We start from the raw sequence: 18,415 nt of genomic DNA on the forward strand, positions 1-18,415 counted from the left end.
GTAGTTTTTCGAGCTTCTCCAATGTTTAACTATTTTCTCTAATGATTTGTGCAATTTGAGCAATTTCCTGGCGATGGCCCGGACACAAATTAATCCAGAAATTCCGAAAAAAAACTGTTTCTACACGTTTGCTCGCTAAGTTCAAGAAACCGTTTGCATTTGTTTGATTAGTTGCGGAATTCCTTGTTGCGAATTGTTGCATCTCCAATTTGAGTCTCGTTTTACAGACTCGCAGTCATTTACCAAAAAGTACACGACTGGAAAGTGAGACTCGGTAGAGTTTCGGTCGATTTTTTCCGTTTCGTCAAAGTCACCATTGATAGCTAACGGTGTTGGTTCTTGGTGGTGTTATTGATTTGTTTAGTGGTATTAGTAACTGTTGTGTATTCGGACTCACAAAAATTACCAGTTCATTCACTAATTCAAACCATGACTGCTGAGATTTTTCACCAGTTGTAAAGCAGTCTTGTTTTCAAGACAAGACGCTGACAATAGGGCCCTATCATCCCAGATGATAGGTTGGGGGGTCCTTTGTGGGGTCCAGGATTTCCCTCCCTTCTCCCCCCTCCCAAGTACCAATATGCTGGAAAACTGCATAGTTCTTGTAATTTTCAAGCAAATTTCTCCAAAACTCTCACAATTGTTGCTGGTTGCTTTAGATAACATGTGACATTGTTGGGGGTTTGCCGGATAAGGGGGGGGGGGGGGGGGGAGGGTGGCATACACCCCTATCCTGAAAATCCCTTCTAGGGTAATATGGGTGTCATTTCCAATGTTTTTGGGGTTTCTAAATTGATTGGTAACATCAAAGCGCAGTTTACTCTATTGTTTCACCCTCCGCATTCCCTTATGCCTCGCAATTCAAAGTAGGTTGATGGAGCTTAAATCAATAGTTGGTTGTTGGTCCTTCAATAGTAATTTAATCCCAATTTGATCCAAAAGCAAAGAGAAAGAGAGAAAGAGAGAGAGGTAGGGAGAGAGAGAGAGAGAGAGAGAAAGAGGGAGTGAGAGAGAGAAATGGAGAGAAAAGAGCAGTACATCGACCGCAACTTATAAAAAAATTCCAAAACCAAGTTCGTTGACTATGTGGCAACATTTGCGTGTTTATCCCTCTCAGCAGGATTGGTAAAGTATGAATGCAAAGTGTAAAGACACAAATCATTGCATATCCACCAAGCAAGACTTTTCAGCCAAATGAAAGATAAGTTCGGAAATGGAGAGCATAGCTTTCCACTTAGCAACAAGAATTTAATTGCCACCTATCTTTAACACAAGATATCGGATCTAGCGTTACCGTTAAATTGTTGTTTTAACGAAGATAACCTTCATTACTAGCACTTTGCTCCAATGTATTTGTTATGAGTTAACCGTGGACTGGCTGCTTTATGATCATAAATTATCGATGTCTGAATACTGATACTGAATACTTCTTATTTTGGTCAGTATCTTCTACAATCGGCATGCTCTCAAGATAAAACTCATGCTGATAGACACGTTAAATGCTATAAATGATATCGTGCTAGAAAGATGGACCAAGGGAGAAAAAAACCATACCATATACCCGTATAAAATCGGGTATATCAGCTAGTTTTGAATCAAAATTCGATGCGGGAATGGCAAACGCAATGGGACGTAGGCAAAGCTGGGAGGTGGACACATCGCCTCGTCCCAGAAATTGGTACATGGGTAACCAGAAAACACGGTGAGATAAACTCCTACATAACCCAGTTACTTTCAGGAAACGGTTATTTTAGAGATTATCTTCACCGGATAAACAGAGCCCAAACCCCATACTGCCCAGTATGTAAAGGCGTTGACGAATCTCCTGAGCATGTGTTGATAACCTGTCGTCGCAGAACAAAGAGAGGAGCTGAAAGGGTGCATCGGGCTGGACTTCTCGGTTGAGAACATAATCTCACGAATGTGCCAAAGCTCTGCTGCCTTTGACGCAGTGAACAAATACATCACTCACGCGATGGTGAAGCTATTCGCAGAGTGGTAAAGTGATGTAAAAGGAGGGTCGGATGCACCGGTTCGGTAACTATGGGTAGCACCAGTGTGGTATTCATTTGTGAGAGCATCGACAGATGTTGAATGGGACGTCTAACGTTCAGCCTCCCCTTTGAAGGATGCCGCAAGGTACTACCGAAGGGGGTTACAGGTATTGGAAGGGGTTTTAGTGGGTAAAAATCCCACACTACCGAAGGGACTCTCAAAAAAATTTGGATATTTTTGTACGTGCAGACGCGGGTGTCAAATGGCGAATGGGACGAACATTATCAGAAACATTAGTAGCATCACTATCGGTCGATCTTGTTTTGCGTCTTACTATGAGTGGATTAACAAGAGCCATTCCCAATGCTTCGATATGTACCGACGACGAATGTTGTGGTTGCTTTTATCATTTTTTCTCAGAAACAATTCGACGAACGTAATAAATGCATTCAAAGTACTCACATATAGCATACTACTGAACACAATCATTTGCCAACGATTTATTTTCTTGTGCAAGTAAAGGTTCTAACCATTTGGTCCATGGTGTCAATTCCTGCTTTAGTCTTCTTGTAAGTACTCATCTATGTTTGCATTTTTCATTTTTTCATTTATTGTTTTGTTTCTACCCACATTATAGAACATGCTCGGCAAAGTAACAAATTCGTAGTGATGGGGGACATACGGCAGCATAATGGCTTGTGATTTGTGGTCATACACAGCTTCAGTTGAATATATTAGCTTTGTACTCACTAGGTAAGCGGCCCGGTTACAGAGCTACGCACGAAAGCAGGATTATTTTGAATTTCATTATTTTTCTCTTTCCCTAGCATACAAAAATGCTCTTCCATGTCATTCTAATGTTACCCATCTCAACTTTATCAAAGAGGCTCGATAGCTACACATTTTTGTTATCTTCACGGCATGAACATTGCTGCTGGCGAATGCAGCGGTTGATAAGCCAACTCCCAGTCATGTGCTCTGATAGCTAAACCGCCCGGTTACAGTGCCTCGTTTGAAAAAATGATTGTTTGAAATTATTCCTTTTCCATTTCTCACCAAACAATCAAACATGTCCCTCCATTCCATTTTAACCATTTCCATGTTGACTCATTTTCAATTTGATTCCTTACAATTCCGAGCGTTTGCTCGCGATGTCACCGGTGGAAGGGCTCTCGTGAATCGATGTAAGATTAAGCCGTGATCATATTCTTTAGCGGCCAAAGTGGTGCAGCGATTGACCTTGCACCAGGTTGATCGTTATTGCCTCCCGGTTCAGGTCCAGGTCCTGCAAGTTTTCACCGTATGGAACAGTAAAGCAGGCGCGTCCCATTGCCCAGCTCCCGTTCAGCTTTGACGCATCCGTGTCTATGTATATCGCCTCAATTTCCTTCGGTGCACCTCGATACCGGATAGGTGAACCATTTCCTAATCGCTTTCCTCATCGGTAGCCACTCCACAATGCTGCCGTTGATGGCTGTCTGGCCCATCTTTTTGATTTTCGAAGAGCATGATTTTACCCTTTATCCTAACACATGCTGTAATGGTTTGTTTCATCATTTGATTAGCCGTTGTCTTCGGTACGATCTGGCGATAATCAAACAGCCCTACGGCATATCCATCGAACAGCCGAAACATGCCGATAATATTTTGCAGTGGCATGCATTGCCCATGGCAAAAGCACGAGAGACAACATCAGAGCCAGAATAATCTTCAATTGGCTTCGGGTTCTAAAGCAAGGAATGCAAAGATGACTCTTTAGCAACAGGAGCTTCTATCAGGTCCAGGTGTAATATATGGCCCATCGAGGCGGGCAGGACCGTTCTGATAGCATAGAAGCAATGGCAGACGGAGAGTGAACCATTCCTCCTATCGCGACTGTATTTTGTCGCATGCAGCGAGTGCAGTGCGCGTTTGCCTGTGGCATTATGCCTTAACGGCCAGCGACAGGATCGGTGCCGCGTTAATATAGTGGCCTTAGTATGTCGGGTTCGGTTCTGCATATCGAGATGAATCGAGATGTATTTCAAGATTTGAGTAAGTTGGGAGATTCGAGCCATTTCATTTGCATTGTTTCCCCAAATCTCTCGAGTCGCCTGCATCGAAATAGATCTGATGCTGATGCTGCGAATGCTGATAAATCTGATCAATTAGCAATCGAGCATAAGCCATAAGATTACTTAAACAGTGCGGTTCCATTTGAGAAAAGGACAGTAAACCATTCCTACCGCGATTCCATTCTGGCGCATACACCGAGTCTCTTGATTGTTTGCTTGTTCCATTAGGCCTTGCAGGCTAGTGGCAACATATCGATATCGATCGGCAATATATCGATAAAATAATCATTGGATGCATTTTTTTGCTTTTCCATTTCATGCGCACGTTTTTGAAAAACCAAGCTGCTTGAGCCCGTGCGCCTTATGCCCGCGCACTCTCTGACCGCCGTGGTCGCATACGGCAAGTGCAGTGCCCGTTTGCTTGTCCCATTATGCCTTGCCAGACGGTGCCCTAACCGATTTTCACGAAAATCAAATCGGACATATCAGTAAAATGGGGTTTCATTCATTTTCGTGGGTCAAAATCATTCATTGGATGCATTTTTTGCTTTCCCATTTCACGCGCACGTTTCTGAAAAACCAAGTTGCCTGCGCCATTCGCTCTCTATGGTTTCTCCATCACAGCACGCTCTGCACTCGCGCAGTCTTTCTTCGCTTGGCTTCACTCGAGTACCGTGACGCTCAGCGTGACGCTCTCCCTTTCCCGCTCGCACTTGCTTCTTTTGTGAGTTGGCATCTCTTTCCTCGGTGTTACTCTCCCCTTCTCGTTCGCGCTCACGTCATAGATGGTCATTTGCGGTCTCGCTCAGCGTCAGTCCGGACTAAAATTTGTATAGTGATATCCACCAAGGCTAAGACCAAGAATTGCTTTCCCAATTATACGAATCGTGCTCAATCGTCATGCGATTTTTATTCAATTCTTCAGCTAAATGTGATTTAGTGAAGTAAAAAATTGTCACATGTTATAATCTTATCGGATATTCCTGGCGGCCGTGTGCGTGATAACCGGCATGATCCCAGTCGGGATCCGCGTCGAGGAAGACATGGAATGCTACGCCGGCCGTGGAAGGGCGGGCATTCGCGCGGACGCGAGGCGCAGGACGATGGAGCGCTGGCAGTGTGAGTGGGAGAATGATGCGCGCGGACGCTGGACGTACCATCTGATCCCAGTCATCAAACGCTGGATTTCGCGCGGTTACGGGGAGATAAGCTACGACCTGACCCAGTTCCTTACGGGACATGGTTATTTCCGGGAATATCTCCACCGTATAGGGCGAGCCTCCTCGGAAATGTGCCCCGCTTGCGCGGGGGTCGTGGAGTCCCCTGAGCACGTCGTGTTCCGCTGCCCCAGATTCGATGAAGCCAGGGGTAGGACACGAGCCATAATAGGAGAGGAGATCCGCCCGGAGAACATCGTGTCTCTGATGTGCGGAAACCGGGAGGCATTTGATAGGGTAAGTTCGTTTGTGGGACACGTCATGACGCGACTGTGCTTGGAATGGCGGGAATTCCAAAGCCACCAGGCTGTCAACGACCAAAATTTGGTTCCATGAGGGCAGGATGATGATTGTTCCTAGGACGACCATCAGGGATTCTCAGCAACCCGCGCTGACCTTGAGGCCCTATGGGGAGAGGGGATAGGCTTAGGCTGAAGCTTCTCTTTAGAGTACCTTGGTACAACGTCTTAATTTGGGAGGGAAAACGGGGATTACGAATGATGAAGTAGGTGGTTTGGATCATCATTCCAAGGAAGTCGTTTTAGACGGTTGTTTCTTGGTGTAAGTGCTTTGGCACTGCCTCTCCTCTGTGTAATCTCGAAAGAGGAAAGCCGCGGAGGTGAGGTAACAGGAACCAAGCGAGTGGTTTAGTGGGTGGGAGTCCCACACTGTTCCTGGTGTCTTTGCCCAGGTTCGTACATTAGTATTCCACTAAGCTTGTAAAATTAAAAAAAAAAATCGGATATTCCTTTCGTCAAATCCAAAACAGTAAGTTCTGGTTCGATCGATTCGTTTGATCATAGCCAATATAAATTTGTGTGTTGTAGGCATAGAAACTTTTGAAACACATTAACCCAAAGTTGCCATGCCATATTTGGCAGGTTTTGATGAAATATATTGACGGAATGGAGATCACCCACGAGATGGAACCAACTGTTCATCGACTGTTTCTTTTTTTCTGGGATAATCTTCAAATTATTATTACATCTACTGTTCAAAATAATAGCAGTGCCGAACCACCTAGTAAAGGAATGATCTTTATTCAAGTATGCGTTGTCTATTTTATCAACCGATCGTGTGGGTGTGTAGTGGTGGGATCACTGATAAGATAGACATACAGTTGTGTTCAAAATAATAGCAGTGCCGAACCACGCAGTAAAGAAATGATCATTATTCAAGTATCCGTTGTCTATTTTATAAATCGATCATGTGGGTGTGTAGTGGTGGGATCATTGATAAGATAGACATACTACTTGCACCAAGAATATCATAATTTGCTGATATTTTTGCGAAAAACTGCTGCAACATATGTTTTTCACTGTTCAAAATAATAGCAGTGATGAGCGGTTCTAAGCTGTTTTCATTGTTTTTTGTGTTAAAAAAAAATCTTTGCATGTTTTGCTTTTCCATCAATCGATTAATATGTAAAAAACAAAAAAATAACGAATGGCAAGACTTTTTTATTTTTACAGTAGTAAAATGGGACCCTCTAACCATTGATCTGATGAGAATCGGAATTTTATTTTAAAAATATGGAAAAGTAAGAAAAGTCGTACCAGCAGGTAAGTTCTTGTACTGGGGTGCTTTGCCAAAATGATCAGCAATGATTTAAAATGGAGAGCGGAGGCAAAAACTAGTGCCGGAAGCGATGCACGTCTCAGAAGACTGGCCGAAAGATTAACACATCGAGGAGAGATCCAACAATCACTTCCAACAGGATTACGGATGCATTGGACTTGTCTGCGAGCACAGTAACAGTCAGGGGACGATTAATACAAGCTAATCTGTACGCACGAAGTCCCCGTAAAGTACCCTTGTTGACGAATCGACATGTTGCAAACCGTCTTAAGTTTTCAAAAATCCACGTCGACTGGTCCAAGGAAAAATGACGCAATGTTTTGTGATCTGACGAATCCAAAGTAGTGTTGTTTGGATCAAAATACCATCGTCAGTAAGTAAGACGTCCATTTGCCACAGAATACCGACCACAGTATACGGTAAGGACATTGAAACATGATGGGGCTAGTATAATAGTATGGGGATGTTTTCCCTCCTATATTGCCTGGCCATTTTATCGTATACCAGGCATCATAGACCATCATGCATACACCAGAATCCTTGTCTAGGTCATGCTTCCTTATGCTGGAGAAGAAATTCCATTGAAATTATTATTATTATTTCAACAGGATAATGATCCTAAATATACTAGTAAACGCGTAAAAGCGTGGATTCAACCGAAGAACATCGAGGTTATGGAGTGGCCAGCGCCGTCTCCTGATCTCAATTCCATTGGGGATATATGGGTAGATGTCAATTGTGCTGTTTCGGAAGCAAAGCCCATGAAAATGGAAGAGTTTTGGTCAGTAAGTCGTAAATCGTGGGCTGCGATCCCTGTCCCTCGATGTCAAAGACTTGGGAGCTCTATGCCTAAGCGATGCGCCTCTGTATTCAAGAATAAAAGCTATAAGCCGGGGATACATGAAGCGTAAACTCTCGTATAAACTCAGAATGTAATGCCAACAAGTTTACGCTTCGTGTGGCAGGCATAATCGCATAAAAAATTATACCGAAACGTCAACTGCAATTACATTCATGCACCTGCAATTACATTCAATTGCATGTGTTTTTGGCCAGAAAAAATATAAATCGACGAGATAAGTTGATTTCTGAACTTCTTTTTATATAATTTAAGATGTTGTTGCTGTATATTAGCGATTGTAGAACATTAAATTCTTCATAATGCTACGCTTCATCTTGGTGTTGAGTTTACGCTTGCTATTACGCTCGGTTCTAGGTTCTGCGGGCCTATAATCTTTTTGTCATTACACTCTGAGTTTATACGACAGTTTACGCTTCATGTATCCCCGGTTATACACCCAACGAAATTAAAATAGCACCACCCAGTTTTTTACTTATAAAAAGACGAATAATTAAGTTTCAATCAAATGCTTTCTGCTACATGTGCTAAAAACTGTTACGGATTAAACTAGCATGAGTTTGTTTTGTTTGGTTTAGCCGTTTTTTGGAAAATCCTGGAAAACTAAAAAAAGGGTGCGAAATAAAAATAGCACAACTTATGATTTTCAACAAAATCCATTTGTATTTCTCAAAATTCATCATGGCTTTGGCATGCGTTCATGAACTAACTGATTTCAATTAAACAGCTGATTGCAATTAAATGCGATTCCAGCAATTGAACCAGTATTTTGAGACAAATCAAATCAGGGTTTCAAGCGTTAGACGACTGATTTGCTCTCAGCGCTCCAGAACTCGGCATTTCAGCATGTGCTCACAATCAAATTGCTTTCCGTTTTCATAAACACGACGTGTAAGAATATACAATAGGTTTTCTATGTGATTCAGATCCGGAAAATGGGTTGACCTTTCAATAACTTCTGTATTTTTATCAGAAAACCACGTTTTGTGCGTTGTGAATGAAGAGTTGCAGCATTCTCTTGTTGAAAAACAAAGTCCTGACCCATCAATGATGATTCAAAAGTATCTCTCACATGTGTACATAATCCGCAAACTGCATTTTTATTGTTCCTTAAGCCATTGGATGCCTACTTGAGGCGGAAAAAGTTTTCCTATATTTTCAATGTGTGAGCGCCCAAGTTCCTGCCCATCTCTAAATCAAGTCATTGCGCAAATCGAGCTAGTAGTATTGTAAGTCATCTAAACCATCAAGGTTGACCTTTTTTAATCTAGAATGATCGAGTTATTCCATTCTCCGGACAGGAAATGTGATTTTTCGCGAAGCTCAGATAATACACTTTATGTAGCTTAGTTAGTTTGTGTCCTCCAAGTCTTTTGAGTAACTCCAAGTGCTCACTACCTGCCAGCATTTGTTGTACGTGACGTGTAGTCACTGTCAGATCTAATTTTGCTCGGATTTATGATGTTGATCTTTTTCCATTCATCAAAATCTGTAGCATTGTCCTGTCATGCTTTGCGGAAACCCCACTTTTCTCCCCACAATTCTCGATAGGATCAAGTTTATCGTTATTTTTCAACATTTTTCCATCAGCTGTGTGTGCTTGATAAAGTATTTGAACCATTTTTCTGTTAGATAAGCTCGCTGGTTATAATAGGTTATAATGTTTACCTTTTCCCTTTTACCCTTTAAAGTTAGGTGGTCTGATGGAATCATAGGAACTAAATCAAAAGGAAAAAAAAAAGATTTCACTGCTAATTGCACGTACTTAGAGTCCACTTTCATAGTCCTGAAAACCAAAACATAGTTCTTTAAAATGAGTGAAAAAAGTAAAATTATCCTGAGGTGGTGCTATTTTTATTTCGCACTTTTTTTTTATTAAAAATTGAGTTTAATGTTCATACTAAAAAAAAATATCCCATATAGCAGTTCAAAACATCGATAGTGAGCTCACGGATAAAATTAACATAGAGACTGGCATTGTTTCTAAGATTTTTGTAAAAATAATGCCGAAAAACATGGTGGTGCTATTTTAATTTCGCGCAGTGTACTACAAATCATCCAAGTGGAAAAAACAGTAGCAGAACCACGGAACCTTTTTTCTTTTCAATTTGATATTCTCGAGTGAAAATACTAGGAATGGTGAAACACTGCGTTTTTTTTTAACAGCTACTTTTTTAGTTATTTTAAAATTGACCTTAATAATGGGCTGATTTTAAAAAGTAAACTAAGCATTCTTGTTTAGTTTTGTTCCTTTTTGTATAGACAACAAACAGATTTCGAATCGATGCATGAATTATCATTTTATGTTACTTTTTAGCTTTTCAACCACCCACTGCTATTATTTTGAACACAACTGTATATCACATTTCTTATCGGTCAGAATTTATCACAAATCAAACGTTCCTCTCGATCATCATATCGAATGCAACCTTGAATTCGCTTGAACGTTTATAACGGAACCGTTTTTTACCTGAAATCATATTTTCATAGCGTTGAAAAGGATGTTTTTGGCTAACTATTCCTGCTCAGGCAAAACTACCCATGCCTCACATTTTTTAGGAATATATTTCTATTCTATGACCAAAATAAATGTACTTTGGAGAAATTTAGGCCACTTTCATCAAATCGTTTTTGAATATATTGATATTTTCAAACCAAATTGTATGCGCGCGCATACAAAGAACCGATGAGGGTTAAGTTGTTCCATAGCCTTGGGTTTGTTGGCATAAACTTTATTTTTAAATAGACGCACACAAAAAAGACCAGCGTCACCATATCCGGCGAAGCATTCATTCACCATCCATTGCACAAAGTGAACGATTATTTTCAATATAAAGTATGACAATTTTAGTCCGCTCTTTTAACGTGCAGTGACCCATTACTAAAAAAGCATAGACTAACGTTTCTGAAACTGGCCTATTTGTCCAAATCGGATGAAAAAAGACAGAGTAATAGGGGAACACCTGATAGCGCACCCTGTACATACACACACACACACACGCGCGCGCACCACATGTGTCATTCCTAGAGGTTGTTGCATGAGTTTTTTTGTTGTCGAGGAAGGAGGATTGGAGAAGCGAAGAGGGGAAATGGAGTGATTTTAATGCTCAAATGAACCTCCTCTTGCTCTCTGGTCGGTCTGCACCATGATGTCAGATGATGTGACAAAAAGCTGTCGAAGCAGCTTGTGTGTGTGTGTGTGTTGCTCACATCCTTGCTCACCTATTTTGCACTCCAATGTAAGTGTGTAAGTGTGTGTAGTGCTGATCCGCATCCGACGACATGATAGCTGAGCATGTCCGAGAGCACATCATGTGCGCGACCGGCGACAACGAAGACTACGAGTCCAGTCATCACCATTATCATCGTAATGCTGGGGATACACGAAGCGTAACTCACCGTGATTGGGGGGGGGGCTTTTTTAGTCGTTTACCGAGGGGTGAAAAAGCTATATTTAATCAGTTAAAAGCGGATTTTTAGGTCACTCAGTAACTCACCGTGAGTGGGGGAGCCTATTTTAGTCTTTTACCAACTACTTTTGGTAAAATACTAAAATAGGCCCCCACTCACGGTGAGTTACTGAGTGACTGAAAAAACCGCTTTTTAACTGATAAAATGTAACTTTGGTAAAAGACTAAAATAGGCCCCCCACTCACGGTGAGTTACTGAGTGATTTACTTTTTTTACTTTTACTACTAGTTACTTAGCGATTTTTTCGGTCACTCAGTAACTCACCGTGAGTGGGGGGGGCTATTTGAGTCTTTTACCGTTTTTTTCGAGCGCGTTCTCAAAGCGAAAGTTCTCCCTGTGGTTCTCCGCACCATTCGTGCCAATCGTCCGCGCCTCTTTGCAGGCTAGCATAAAGCACACATCATGATGGGCGCCTGCATACCTCATAAATTGAGGGGTAGTCTCCATAAAATACGTCTCTCAGCGCAACGTTGTTAGTTGATAACAACGCGTTTTAGAGCATTCGCATTTAAGGTCGACACAGTGTGTGGCTATGGTGGCGACGGCGGCGGCGGGTGAACAATGTCGTCGCCTCTTCCGCCCGCAACCCCTCCAGCAGACGAAACTTCTTGAAAAAACTTCCAAAAGATATGGCACGACGGGCAAGCCGACGGCCGTAGTACCCCTCAGAGATAAGATATCAAAAGGCGGCAACATGTGGTCCTGAAGTGGACAACAATCAGCATGGTGCGGGTGGTGCTGGCTGGCTGGCTGGCTGAGACAACATTGCGACAACTTCAAAGAAACTGCGTGTGCGCGTCGTGCGCCCAATCTCCTGGTATCTTTCTCCCCTTCATACTCCCCCTGCCAATTTTTTGGGGAGGAGAGGAGGGAGGGGAATGATAGTTGGAAGAAAGAGAAAGAGCGAGAGAGGAGCGCATTTCGAACGAAAGCCCCTTTCCGGAACCGCGGAAAGTGTAATATGTGTGCACAAGCGGAATGTAAAGGAAGAGGGAGAGGAGGTGCGCGCTTCCATTTGGGGAAGAAATTAAAGGTTGTTGGTACCAGAACTTTGTTTACTGCCATTATGAATTAGTCCGCTATTAGCGGCGGCGGCGATCGTGGTGCCATGTTCTAGAGCTTATCACAGATCCTGTCACTGTCAGCACCCGCTCCTCCTTCCCATGCCGTATTCCTATTCACCCCTCGAAGATGATATCACGACTGACAAACACGTTTGTCGATCCCCCCGCAGCAACCCTTTACCCCAAAAATGCAGAGGAAATGGAGGGAGGAACCGATGAAACCAATGGTCTTCTGCTTCTCGGGAAGCACACTTTTTGGAGAATTTTGACAACTCCAACCGAAGACCAGCATCAGAAGCAGCATGGTTTGCGTAAGCAAGATATTCCTGGTCTGGGCTGGTAGTACACAGCGCAAAATTGAACACACATCTACGTATGATATCATCATCATCCCCCAGGTGGGGTGGAGGGGGTTGCGATGGATTAGATGATGACTCGAGCAGTAGCAGCATCACCATCGTCGTCATTGTAACGCCATTGCCTTAGATTTCATCAAATACCAACAAATACACATACAGCACACCATGAAACTGCATCTGGCTGACGATGCCGTTCCGTTGTTGGATGGGTTGGTGTGATTGTTTGATTGGAGGTTTTGTTTTATTCTTCTCCATTTTCCAAACAATAAGCCAGCCAGTGTCTCATTCCAGTAACAAGGGGTGCAGGTGGCGTTGGCATTGGTGGTGGTGCTGGAGGAGAGCGAGCAATGGCGACCTTTATTTATTGTAGCTGCACCAAGGTTGTGCTTGAGGGAGGGGGGGGGGAGTTCAGTTGTTTGGAAGTGCAGGAAACCCGGGGCCCGGGGCAGGCACGCACGCACGTACCATACCCCTGCCGTGCCCCAAAAATAACGTGGGGCAAACGGCATGGCCTCGCGCCGCTCGTGTGCTGCGCTACCCTTGTTTGCGCTCACGTTCGTCGTCAATGGGGGAGGGTTTTAGTTCCCAAAACTGCTGGTACTGGTAGCATGAGATCATGAGACCGAGGTACACGTCAGCATACTAGCCAGATTACAGCCAGCCAGTACATGTAGTTCGTTATTTTTTCTGCTTTTTCTTTTCGTCGACCAGGGGGACGTCAACCGTCAGAAGATCTGTTTAAAGCCACAGGACAACAACAGCAGAAAAAAACCGCTCATGCTATAGAGCGCCAAGTAGAAATTTCCCGAATATCACATCACCAGTATCGAGTTGAGTCGCCACAGGCACCACACGCCACATAAGAACACACGCTCTACTCATGGAGGTGCGAGCAAGGGATACGCTCTCGGATAACTCGAAAGGTTTTACTTTTCCCAACAGATTTCCTGATTTCAAACCGGATGCAGTGTACGGGGTTTACCAATTGGAATCCGACTTTGTTTCAAGAAAAAGGAGAACATAATGTAGTAAAATGAGCTGAAAGGTTCAACGATAACAAAACAAAAAAAATTACAGACCTGGAGGCGATTGAATGGAAGAAAGAAAACAAGACGCCAATACTACACTAATTTTCTGCATAAATATTATATTGATCGATAATCGATTGAGCGTTTGTGTCCCCTGGAAGTGGGGGGTGGCAAGGGGAATGGAGCTCTCTATAAGCCTCCATCTCCCAAAAACACATCGCCATTCCTATTCCCCCACAGGATGGAGCGCGATCGATAAAGAATTATTTTGTATTTGCTATAGCTGAGAAGAGAAAAAAAACCAAAGGTCATGACAATGGTGACCACAGCCATCATCATGGGCTTTAGAGTTGATCACCAGCTGATAATCAAGCCTCGGATCTGGAGTGTAAATAAATAAACGAAGGAAACACAAAAACTGATACACCCTGTAAAAAAATTACGTTAACTTACAATCACAAGGTAATTAAGCTCATTTCTAACTAGCGGAGTGAGAGCTGAAGACCAGCTGCTTATCCTGTTTATAGAGTCCTTATAATGTATATGTGCATGCGCGCGTGTGTGTATGTGTGTGTATTGTAAGGAAAGAGAAAGGAGGAAAGAGAGTTGCCACTTACCGATTTCGGCATATTATTCGCGGTTTGATTGTAGGTTTCGTAGTGCAAAAAAAGATTTGAAGACGCTCTGACGATTCCTCGACGCTCGATGAACAGAGAACAGAACACGTCACAAAACGACTTCGCTTCTTTGCGGGCGATGTAACTCCTGAAATAGCGCGAAATTGACGAGGGGGAAAGGTGGAAGGGGGAAGGGTGCATATTAGTGAATCATGCAGTAAAAATAAACAGTTCGGTTGAGGCATTATTCATTGTGCAAATGATGATGATGATGATGATGATGATGATGATGATGACGCTCGCGACGTAGATCACGCGAGAGAGAAAGAGAGAGAAAAGCAAGAGAGGGAGAGCCCATTCACCGACCGAACCGTGGAGCACGAGGTGCCAATTGGCGCAGCCTGACTCTACCTCGACACGGTTTCACGGTTTGATGGCCGCCTGGTGAAAGGTGAACACCACTGCCATCATCCGAACACCATATTCCAGGCTTATCAGTATCAAGGAGAGTCCATCAGGCCCGCGGACGTGATTGTGCGTCGTATGTGAAAGCCGCCGCACTTGAGTGTTGTGCACACACACACCCCGTTCAATGTGTTGATGGGAGGTAACTGCTGCTTTTGGTTGATCGATGATGATATCTTCTACACGCGCGCTGAGTAGTCGTTGCATTGATTGGTGATAGGACAGGGGGGCCTTCATCGCTCCTCTCTTTTTCTTTCTCTCTCTCTTTCTCTCTCTCTCTCTCTCTCTCTCTCACACACACACACACACACTCTCGAAGCGCCGGAAGTTAACGAAACATGATAATGGACGTCCGATAGTGTACGATATTCCTTCGCGATCGTTATAATATGGAAAATGGCGATAGACCCTTGATAGATGAACCATCCATTAGAATGAGCTACTCACCCTTCAGAAAATGGAAGATTAAGAACAAAGGTGAGGAAATGAGGGTTGCTTGTAGACCGGCAAGGAATGATAGTAGGCGGGCGGGCACTGCCGATTTAAATCGTTAGGCCGCGCTTATTGATGTTGTTGCTCGGGATCGGCTGCTCTACTATACTTCGTACACTCGCGCACACACTCCTCTACCAACACTCTATTTCTCTCTCACAAACACACACACACAAACACACAGATCACACTGTGTGGTGGAAACACTACGTCACGCGAGCACACCACAGTGTTTCACGCGAGCACGCAACACTGAGGAAAAGTAAATGCGTGTAGAGAGTAGACACCGCGCACTCTTTCGCTCTCTGTCTCTCTGTACTCTGGTGATGGGTAGAAGAAACAATCGTAACGTGAACGAGGTTAATAGTTGATTGCGCATAGTGCGTTAGGGGAAAAAGAGAGAGGTAGAGAGAGAGAGAGAAAGAGAGAGAGAGAAAGAGAAAGAGAAAAAGAAAGAAAGAGAGGGAAAGAGACAGAAAAGAGAGAGAGAGCCGGTTTTAGGCAGCCGGAAAAGTTCAAAGGGTGGGAGAGAGATAGGCATCTAATCAGCTGAGGGAGAAACTAGCCGGAGGCAGCGAGCAATCAGCCCGGGAATTCGGTGGCCCTTATGCCAGACAGGTGGGTGGCGAAAGTCCACCTGTGAGGTTTCTTCCTCTCCTTTTTCCCCACCTGTCAGCTCTAGGTCGATGTGATTAGTGTTGGGTAACTGCGTTCTTTTCAGTGAGCGGAGCGCGGTCCTCCGCTCACTTAAAAGAGCGGGGGCTCTTTCGCTGCTTTTCGCTTCCCGGCAAACCAGCCGAGACACTTTTTGCTCGAACGGAAGATCTTATAAATCAATCGAGATTTAGTGACTCGTATGGGTTACAAGATCTTTTTGACGCCCCTTGGTGCTCCTTATGGGCCGTTTACACACTCAGATCGTGATCGGCCGATCTAGATCTGAGCGTGTAAATGGAATAGTTTGACAGCTTTGCGAACAAATCGCCGTCTCTTCAGATTTCGATCAGATATCGCACGGTTGAAACCACAGGGGCATTATTATCTGTCCAATTTACATACATTCAGGGGCGTGGTGTGAAATTTGGATTTTTGGTTGTTTTATTTTAGACGGGAGACGATTGTTGTTGTTCGCGCTATTTTCACCGAAATTTACTGCCCTCTACGAATGTTGAGCGTGTAAACCACCCATTATAAGATCTTTCCGTTTGGGTTATAAGATTACGCCTACATCCAGGCACATTCGTCGTTTCAGGCAAAATTCATTCATGGAAACAAAAAAGGAAGCTTCATTTTACCCACCCTCCCCTTGCTTTGTGATGCCGTGATGTGTGTTTGTTAGAGTTGTGTGTATGTGGATGAAGGAATGTTAATGATGAGATTTGATGTGAAGGAGATGATAGGATTTCGGAAGGGAAGGTCGAACACACTACGCACTGAACTAAATGATTTATTTAAAATCACTTGATCACAAACGCTACATCAATACGGCTAACCGTGACCGTGCGTTTTGACAAAAAAAACATGTATTTTCTAATGTTTATAATGTCACCGAGGCGTCTTGAACGTGTCCATAATAAATCACACTGATTTTAACCCTCGGTTGGGCACCCGGGTACCCGGGTACCCATTTCAAGTTTCAACGAAAAAATGAATGCCTTCCCGTCAATATTTTTTTACGAAACTTCGGATCCCCAAAGTACAACTCATTTCAAGCCGAATTGGCGTTGAAATTGTATTGATAACTCATATTTAAAGGTAATTATTGCCCGATGAAATTAACTCCCGCCCAGTGGCACCCGGGTACCCGGGTACCCCACACGTTGGCTATACACATGGGCTATGTTTATAAACACAAAACTACACTTTTTATCAACATTTATCCTTGTTGACGTGTTTATTAATCGTTAACTAGGTAAAGTACAATATTTTGATGAAAAATTAATAACTTTTGAGCTTTTCCATGAGCAATAGGAGAAAAACAATCAACATATTTTGAAACCTTTTATATGCAATTTAAATTATATATTATTTCTCAAACTGATTAAAAATGGTTCGTACAGAGTAATTTTCTTAACATATGAGCAAAATTATACACTAATCTTCATCAAAAAGGGTTTAGGCGGCATTTTCGTAGACCACAGAGACCAATATACATGGTGCGTTCAGAAAGTGATGAGACTGGATTTTTCCTAACGAAACGGTTTGAGATAAGGTATTGAATTTTTCACGCCAACATAGAGGCAGGATTTAGCTATTCAACGCACTTTATTTCATTTGGCTATGACAAGCTGAAAGAAAATGGGACGATTTTTCGTGAACCATGTTTTTAGTTGATGTAACATCGTAGAACGCCCTCTTTCTATGGACCACTGGTACAGCCCATCACGGACCTCTTCCTGGAACAGAGCACGCAAACAGAAATGTATGAGGACTTGATGAATTACTGGCACCAACGGAATGTTTTTCTGTAGGTTCGGATGATCCGCGCCAGACCAATGGCCCATACAAAGGGGACATTCTACGGTGTTACATCAACTAAAAACATGGTTCACGAAAAATCGTCCCATTTTCTTTCAGTTTGTCATAGCCGAATGAAATAAAGTGCGATTGATAGCTAAAACCTTGCTCTACCTTATCGTAAAAAATTAAACACGTTATCTCAAACCGTTTTGTCAGAAAAATCAATTCTCATTACTTTCTGAACGCACCATGTAGCAACTGGTCTGATCTCGTAGCTCAATTGTGCCCAATTAACTCAATTGTTTATGACTCAAAAGTGCCTTATGGCAATTCCTAACTGATTTATTCGAAGAAATCAATAATTTCAAAAACATATTTGCTGGAAAATTCGATCACTTTACGATCTTATTGCTTGCTTTACGACGTACGCGGTAGAGAATGATCGTACGAAGGGGTATCAATGCATTGTGTTCATTATTTTTATTGTTTTTATTGAATTTTGTTGTGATTTGTAAAGAAAAATACGTTCCGAAGACTCTTAAATTAGTTCTAGAACACATTTTTTTATCATAAAAGTGATACAAACGATGATACAAGAACATAACAATGCAATGCACATAAATGGGGTACCCGGGTACCCGGGTGCCCAACGAAGGGGTAAACGCCGGGTGCCCAACCGAGGGTTAATAGCAAACAAACAATATGCTGAACAAAAAGTAGCGTTGTACGAAGATGCAAAGTTGTACGAAAGGTACA

General features: G+C 42.9%; 1 protein-coding gene across 3 annotated transcripts in view; it reads right to left on the minus strand.

The window, feature by feature from the left end:
* LOC126570792 (moesin/ezrin/radixin homolog 1) overlaps positions 1–18,415 on the minus strand; it is a 61,917-nt gene that overhangs the window by 21,251 nt on the left and 22,251 nt on the right. For 2 of the 3 annotated variants that reach the window (XM_050228797.1, XM_050228805.1), the window contains exons 2-3: positions 15,155–15,519; positions 14,243–14,390 (exon numbers count right to left, since the gene is read on the minus strand). In XM_050228797.1, the coding sequence (XP_050084754.1) occupies positions 14,243–14,254 (12 nt within the window). In that variant the 5' untranslated portion in view covers positions 14,255–14,390; positions 15,155–15,519. Of the gene's footprint in view, positions 1–14,242; positions 14,391–14,653; positions 14,674–15,154; positions 15,520–18,415 lie in introns of those variants that run through there. The other variant, XM_050228816.1, reaches the window with a different exon arrangement.

The sequence above is a fragment of the Anopheles aquasalis genome, chromosome X (genome assembly GCF_943734665.1).
Source record: "Anopheles aquasalis chromosome X, idAnoAquaMG_Q_19, whole genome shotgun sequence".
Lineage (NCBI taxonomy): Eukaryota > Metazoa > Arthropoda > Insecta > Diptera > Culicidae > Anopheles > Anopheles aquasalis.